At 47.4% G+C, this 8,232-nt stretch overlaps 1 protein-coding gene across 1 annotated transcript; it reads right to left on the reverse strand.

Annotated features, from left to right (window-relative positions):
• Positions 1-79: 79 nt before the first annotated feature.
• LOC123065072 (embryo-specific protein ATS3A-like) lies at positions 80-910 on the reverse strand. The gene has a single exon (XM_044488440.1). It carries the CDS (start codon positions 769-771, stop codon positions 196-198), a length of 576 nt encoding a protein of 191 aa, XP_044344375.1. The 5' UTR covers positions 772-910; the 3' UTR covers positions 80-195.
• Positions 911-8,232: the final 7,322 nt, after the last annotated feature.

Below are 8,232 nucleotides of genomic sequence, written 5' to 3' on the forward strand. Positions count from 1 at the left end.
AGAGGTTTTATTCGTGGTAGGTGGTACCATATAGCATTTCATCTCGATCGGGATTATTGCAGGCGCACGCCGCAATCACTCACGCACAGCAGAAATGAATCCACATGTAGTAATTTTTAACAACTATGGCAAACGCCGTGCTCGATCCACAAACCATCATACATACACGAGTGCCACGACCTGCTCCGACCATGGCTACATCGCCTGTGCAGCACCAGCAGCAGAGGAAGGAGACGACGAGGAGGAGGAGGAGGCGAGGCGCGGGCAGCGGTTGAAGCCGTACCAGACGTTGTTGGGGAGCGGGTCGCCGTAGCGGAAGGTGGAGGGCGCGCTGGGGGCGGTGGGCTCGTACACCCTGACCCACTCCGGCGTCCACCCGGTGCGGCCGGCGCGGCGGAGGTAGAGGTAGCAGACGCCGTACCCGCAGGGCCCCCCGATCTTGAACGTGTCGGTGGCGCACCGGTCGAACGCGCCGGCGGCGCCGCCCAGCCGCGCCGCGTACACCTCGTCGCGGTACACGTCCCCGAACGCCAGGCTGATCGCGTCCGACGTGCGCGCCGGAGAGGAGCAGCTCGTCTTGATCTGCACCGTGTACCAGCAAGTCCGCGCGCCCACGCCTCGCTCCGAAGACGACGAGGAGCTGCCGGTGGTCCGCGCGAGGCCGTCGTCGTCGGTGCGTGGGAGCGGCCGGGGCGACAGGGTGGCAGAGACGAGGCTCAGGCAGGCAAACAGGGCGAGGAGGAGGAGGAGCCGCGGCGGCGCCATCGCCATGGCGAGATTGGTCGTGGTGGCGACCGGCGAGGGCTGGAGTGGACTGGAGGGATCGTGGCTGGCTTGCCTATTGGCGGTAAGGAAATTATTTATGTGTGTGGTTTGCGAGTCTGGTCTGATCTGATCTGTCGAGATTGAATACTGGGGGCCAGTGCAGGCTCCAGCTGGGTTGGTAGATGGTGAGGAGGTGGTGGCCGGCAGTGGGGCCATACATTCGCTGCATCGTGTGATTATGCGATAGGCGAACGTGTCAAATGGAGGACAGGATTCTGCCTCAGCGTGCTCCACGAGTATTGGCGTCCTTGTCTTCACTAAACACACACGATAGGTGTTCTTTACAAAGGACCGGGGCCATGGTCTCCACGCTCCATTGATTTCGACACATAAGGACATCTCCAGGAGGGACCCGCAAACCGTCTGTATATGTCTGGGCCGCACTGTCCGGACGGCGAAAGTCATCCAACACGGGTCTGTATCGGTCTGTAGTGCGTTCTGGATACGATTACTCCCGCAAATTGGAGACAAAATGAGGGAGGTTTGCGACAGCTTGGACACACAAAACGTAGAACCCCGACGCCCCTGCCCGTCCAATTCCTCATCTCGTTCTCATTTCCTTCCACTCCGCCCTTTCTTCCCTTTGTTTTGCATCCGCACCCTCCACCTCCGTTGACGTTGTTGTACGTCTCCAGCTGCCATAGAGCCATTGTCGGATGTCCGCAACCAGCATCGACGTGTCCGCTTGCCGTTTCGATGGAGCTTTCCACCTTGGAGCCGTTTGTACCCATGTACACTCCGCCCCTATCGACGACCTTCATGGCGGACACCACGCCCGACAGGTGTTCGGTCAAATGCCACCGAGCTTATTTTTAAATGTTATATCACTTTTTAGTGTATGAAGGATGGTCAGCTACTCGACCATGGAGGATGAGTTGTTGTGCGATGTAAGGTTGGTCGTATCTGGGGATTTCTAAGCAGGAGCAGAGGGGAGTCCTTCTGGGAAGAGGCACATGAAAAGTTTCGTGCATGAAAGCATATTGCGCCCTACGACATGTACATCATTCAACCACACAACGTGAGGTCATTGTTGTATCGTTGGCACGCTATCCAGATCAGCGTAACCAAGTTACATGGTTCGTCAGCTCGAGGCAAGGTGGCCATTGCACGTTGCAGAGGATGAGATTGTAAATTTTTCTTCCACTTGCTTAATTTATTGATTGATTCATTCACTTAATGTTGGTCTACACATTATATATAGCCCTCACGCGCTGTCGTGGTGTACCACAAGATAGAGGGACGGCCATTTATGTGCACACACTGTTGGATGAAGCTGAGAGGGGGGGGGTATGTGTGGGTCGACATGATCCGTTCATAAAAAACTTGTTAGACATCCGGGATCTAGTCGAATTTGAGACCTTGTTGTACTAGACTTAGTTTGCATTGTATGTATGGATGATTTGTGTTATTTTTTATCCGAATTTTGATGAATGTCAGTTGGTTTGCATGAACTTTGTCTGGTTTATTAAAACGCGGGTTAAAATGTATGTGGCTAGTGTTGGATGGCGGCCTCCCGCATCCATGTTTGCGGGAGAAAATTTGCAAGTTGTCATTGGAGATGCCATGAGAGAATGAAAATTACATATTTTGTTTCATATGCGCCTTGTTATGTCTTCGTTTTGAAAATGGGGAGAAGCTATGGGGGAGAGGCCTGCTGGCGAGCTCGGATGAAGATATGGGGGAGTATCGTGCTGACGAGCTCGGATGCTCAATGGCAGTACAAGAGTTAACCACTAGTTGTTTTTTTGCATTTGTTCCTCATAGCTATGAGAGTTTCATCCTAAACTAGGAGTATTGGATAACATCCCAAGAGCATGTACAACTGGAACCCATATCCATCTCAAATGTCCGGGCAGCCTGCCCTGACAGAAAACTGTCACCCAATCGGACCTGGCAAATTTAGTACAAACTCCCGGCCTGATCGGCTTTTCCCATATCTGACCCATATCTGGGGCGGATATGGGACGCCTAGACGCTTCCGCCACGTCAGCTCCGACAAGCCGCACCCATCCCATATCCTCTCAAAATTAACTAGTCTGCCACTTCGACCGCACTCCTCTCGTGTATGTTCTCCATTTCCCTCTGTCCGCGCAGACGCCCACCTCCTCGCTTGCTCGCCGTCCGTGCAGCCGGTCCACCTTCGTCGTCGTTGTTGTCTTCGTCGATAACCCTATCCGCCACCACTGGCATGGACGATGCCTCAGCGGAATCGATCAGTGTCCCTACTATGGCGGTCAGTTGCAAGGCTGAGAAGGCCGCCGGGAGGGAGCGCCGCCGAAAGTAACACGAGTGTGAACCAACGGAGAAGGTCGTTGTGGAGATGGCCGGTACGAAGATGGCCAATGATGAAGAGATAGACTTTGGTGCGAGTGGTCTGGCGAGACTGACAAATCCCGTCTGGCATGCCTGCGGGGAAAACATCTCGTTGCCAGAGCCCAACTTCGTTCTGCCATCCCAGTGGATGGGCATCCTGGATAGGTTTCTATGAGACGCTACCGCCCGGACATGATGGCCAACTTGTTGGTAAACGTAGTAGAAAACAAAAACAAAAAACCATGCCTGTGATCACCCAAGATCAATATGAAGATGCATAACAGTTTGGGATCATGATCGTTACCATCACCGAGTTATAGTGGAAGAAGAACTATCGATGAATGATCCCTCGTACTACGCATGAACAGTTCCTCGAATCAAAGACCGAAAGCACGACCTCTCTACTTGGTTGCAAGCATGCAACCTTCACGATCCGGCAGCGCTTCACCGTCCAAAGCTAATCGTCGCCGGAGAATTAGAGGGAGGAGATTAGATAAACAATGGGATTCTACTTATGAGGACAATAGGATTGACCTAGCCCTAATTAGTCAACTAGGACCAACTATAACTATAACTAGAAGAACCAGATGAGGCTCCTAAACTTCTATATTCAATTGTGGCCAATACCTTGAGTATATATAGGTTGGAGGGGAAGAGGAGGGCTGCCACCAATGAGGTAAAGCCTCCTTGTGGCACCGGCCTAAGGGGAAGGAGTTGGACTCATCCCATGCTCCAATTCAGCCTCCTTCCTTAGGGAAGAAGGCACTTTCCAACTTGGGCCTTTTTCCCCAAGTTGCCTTCCACCTCTCAGTCTTTTTAAGCCCGTTGATATTTAAATTAAATATAAGATGTTATAAATACTTCTAGACCATTATATATTTTTTAACATCTCCAGAAACTTTTTCCACCTATATATATTTTATCGGTAATACCAGATATCACCCGATATTCACCGAAATGCTTCGAGATCCTCTCAGAACTATTCCAAATATTAATGAAACATTTACAAAAATATATTATCATCACTCCCATCCTACAAACACTCTGTGGATCGTGATTTCCTTAAGCTTGTGACCCCGTAGGTTCGGTAACTCATAGACATGAGTGAAACCGTTCGTTCAATGACCTACAACGGGACTGTGGACGTCCATATCGATCCATATGAGCGCAAGAAGGATATTTGAGTGAACCTATGGTTATCATGTGATGTTCTCTTTGCTTCGCGATACTTCAAAAAACTCGGGATGCATCGGTATCCTCCTGAGTCATCACCATGCACACTATACCGAAATCCTCGTTACCGGTTTTGTTCTTCTTTCTCGTTATTGTATTCTGGCATCCCCGTGTCGTAGTTACCTGGGTCTGGACAAACGATGATGGATGTCATCACACCGAGTGGGCCCTAATAATATCTCTGGATCATCGGAGGAGAAAATCCCACTCTTGAGCAATCTAGTCCCTTGTCAAACTTTCCGATGAACCTATAAGTTGCCGTTATGATCACCGTGTTATAGGTGGCATTTGAGCAACCCTGAAGCCCGTCGTATGGTAAGAAGGGACTATGATACTCTCATGGTCTAAGGAGTAAAATCACGCATTAAAACTCTGTCTTATTACAATTGATTATAGATGATATTAACTCAATTCATAACAGACAAGATTGTGGCTATCTCTACAATATTTACATTAACATGGAAATCTCATGGCTCCAGCCATCATGCCTTGACACGCAGGCCACTTAACATTACAACATATAACCATCTCATATATAAACTCATTATCATGACGAAGGCTATACCACATCATATGTATACCCTGCAAAACCAAGTTAGTCGTCCTCTAGTCGGTTTTAGCATAATTTTAGCTATATGATTAAACAGTTTTAACAAGTAATACTAGCTACGTACATACACAATTTAGGCGATGATTCTTGTTGCTAGATTAAGTTTCGGGGTGTGTGAAACAAGAGACTTAATTAAAAATCTCAAGCCCCACACTAAACTTTGTTAAATACGCGTGACCCCCTAGAAGATCCACCATCTTGGCACCCTCTTGTGTACGCAATGGTTCACTATTCCCAACTATGGTGAAGCAAGGAACTGTTAGTAGATCGTCGACAGCAAGAGCGATCGATTGTCGGAACAAAGCAACACCATGTTGTCAAAAAATTGAACCAAAGCAACACTCAAGGGAAGCATAGTAAGAACATAAACCCTCACAATCACATGTGATCTAGATTGCAACCTACACCTACTCATATAACTGCTCTGACACCACTTTTGGGAAACATAGTAGAAGACAAAAAAATTGCGCCTACGATCACCCAAGATCAACGTGAAAATGCATAACAGGTTGGGATCACGATCGTTGCCGTCACTGAGTTGCAGCGGAAGAAGAACATGTCGGTGTATATTGTACTTGGAGTACCTCAAACCGTCGATGAACGATCCCTCATGCCGCCCATGAGCAGTCCCTCGAAGCGAAGGCCGAAAGCACGGCCTCTCTACTTGGTTGCAAGAGTGTAGCCTTCATGATCCGGTAGCACTTCACCATCCAGAGCTAATTGTCGCTGGGGAATTAGAGGGAGGAGATTAGAACCACACAAGACTTCTAATTATAAGGACAAGAGGATTAACCTAGCTCTGATCAGTCAACTAGGACCAACTAGAACTAGCACTAGAAGAACTAGAGGAGGCTTCAAAACTTGCATATTTAATTGTGGCCAATACCTCGAGTATATATAGGTTGGAGGGGGAGAGAAGGGCTTCCACCAAGGAGGGAAATCCTCCTTGGGGCGTCGAGCTAATGGGGAGTAGTTGGACTCCTCCCCTACTCCCAATTCGGCCTCCTTCCTTAGGGAAGGAGGCACTTTCCCACTTGGGCCTTTTTGGCCCAAGTTGCCTTCTACCTCCTGGCCTTTTTAGGCCCATTGATATTTAAATTAAATATAAAATGCTATAAATACTTCTAGACTATATATATATATATTAACATCTCCAAAAACTATTTCCACCTATATATATTTTATCAGTAATACCCGGTATTACCCAATATTCACCGAAACCCTTCCTGTGACCCGAAAACGCTTCTGGATCCTCTTGGAACTATTCCTAATATTAATGAAACAATTCCACAAATATATTCTCACCACTATCATCCTATAGCACTCAGAAGATTGTGATTACTTTAAGCTTGGGACCCCATAGGTTCGATAACTCATAGACATGAACGAAACTGTTCGTTCAATGATAGACTGCGGGACCGTGGACGTCCATATCGATCCCTATGAGCACACAGATGATAATTGAGTGAACCTATGGTTATAATGCGATGTTCCCTTTGATTCGTGATACTTCACAAAACCTGGGATGCATCGGTATCCTCCTGAGTCAACACCATGCTCAATATACTGAAATCCTCGTTACTGGTTTTGTTCTTCTTTCTCGTTATTGTGTTCCGACATCCCTGTGATGTAGTCACCTGTGTCTTGCTAGACGATGATGGATGTCTTCACACCAAGAGGGCCCTAAGAATATCTCTCCATCGTCGGAGGAGAAAATCCCACTCTCGAGCTATCTAGTCCCTTGTCAAACTTTCCGATGAACATATATGTTGTCGTTATGATCACTGTGTTACAAGTGACGTTTGAGCAACCCCAAAGCCCACCATACGGTAAGAAGAGACTACAATACTCTCATGGTCTAAGGAGCAAAATGATATGTATCCAACGTATCTATAATTTTTGCCTGTTCCATGTTGTTATATTATCAATCTTGGATGTTTTACGATCATTTTATAACAACTTTACATCATTTTTTGGGACTAACCTATCGACATAGTGCCAAGTGCGAGTTGTTGTTTTTTGCTTGTTTTTTACTTCACAGAATATCCCTACCAAACGGAATCCAAACGCAGCAAAACTTTTTGGAGATTTTTTTTGGACCAGAAGACAACTTGGGAGCCAAGGAAGCACCCGGGGGAGGCCCGTGGGGTCCATGATACACCAGGGCGCGCCAGAGGGCCCCGGCGCGCCCTGATGTATTGTGGGGCCCACATAGGTCTCCTACACTGCCTCTGAGCTCTATAAATACCCAAATATTCCAAAAACCCTAGGGGAGTCAACGAAACACAATTCCAGCCACCGCAAGTTCCACAACCACGAGATCCAGTCTAGAGCCCTATTCGGGCACTCCACCTGAGGGGAACACGATCACGGAGGGGTTCATCATCCTCATTGGTGAAGGAAATATGCCCTAGAGGTAATAATAAAGTTGTTACTTATATTTCCTTATATCATGATAAATGTTTATTACTCATGCTAGAATTGTATTAATCGGAAACTTAGTACATGTGTGAATACATAGACAATACATAATGTCCCTAGTATGCCTCTACTTGACTAGCTCGTTAATCAAAGATGGTTATGTTTCTGAAAGCACAAGTGCTTCCTGGGTGATTTTGGTAATTAATGTCAACATATCTCTTGTTGGACTAATACTTTTATCTAGTGTATGTCAGATAAGTCCAACAGTGGAGTGGCGTGGACAAGAGGATGTGGAACACTTTCAAGATGCTAAGGACAAAGGACTGGCTCAAGCTCAAAGCTCAGGACTCTACATTTTCTATTTCAGTGATCCAAGATCACATTGAGTCCATAGGAAAGTCAGTACTATTAAAAGGGGATGACGTGTTGCTTAATGGCTTGCTTGCTCAGAGTGCTTAGTGATATGCTCCAAAGCCCTCAACCACTTTCTCATGTCCACATTTGTCCCAAACCAAAAGTCAAACTCGGTTGAGGGAGTCCCGGATTAAGGGGTCCTCGGACAGCCGGACTATATGCACATGCCGGACTGTTGGGCTATGAAGATACAAGATAGAAGACTTTGTCCCATGTCTGGATGGGATTCTCCTTTGCGTGGAAGGCAAGCTTGACGGTTAGGATATGAAGATTCCTTTCTCTCACTACTAGAAAAAAGGCTACTAGTAGCGCGGGTAAAATTCTACTAGTAGCGCGGGTACTCGCGCTACAGCTAATAGTTAGTAGCAGCGCGGGGTGCACCCGCGCTACTACTAACCTAACTACTAGTAGCGCTC

This window comes from Triticum aestivum, chromosome 3B (assembly GCF_018294505.1).
Source record: "Triticum aestivum cultivar Chinese Spring chromosome 3B, IWGSC CS RefSeq v2.1, whole genome shotgun sequence".
In the NCBI taxonomy this organism is placed as follows: domain Eukaryota; kingdom Viridiplantae; phylum Streptophyta; class Magnoliopsida; order Poales; family Poaceae; genus Triticum; species Triticum aestivum.

Excerpts from the sequence above, each read along its gene's own strand:
- LOC123065072 (XM_044488440.1), bottom strand. The coding sequence starts at position 771 with ATGGCGATGGCGCCGCCGCGGCTCCTCCTCCTCCTCGCCCTGTTTGCC.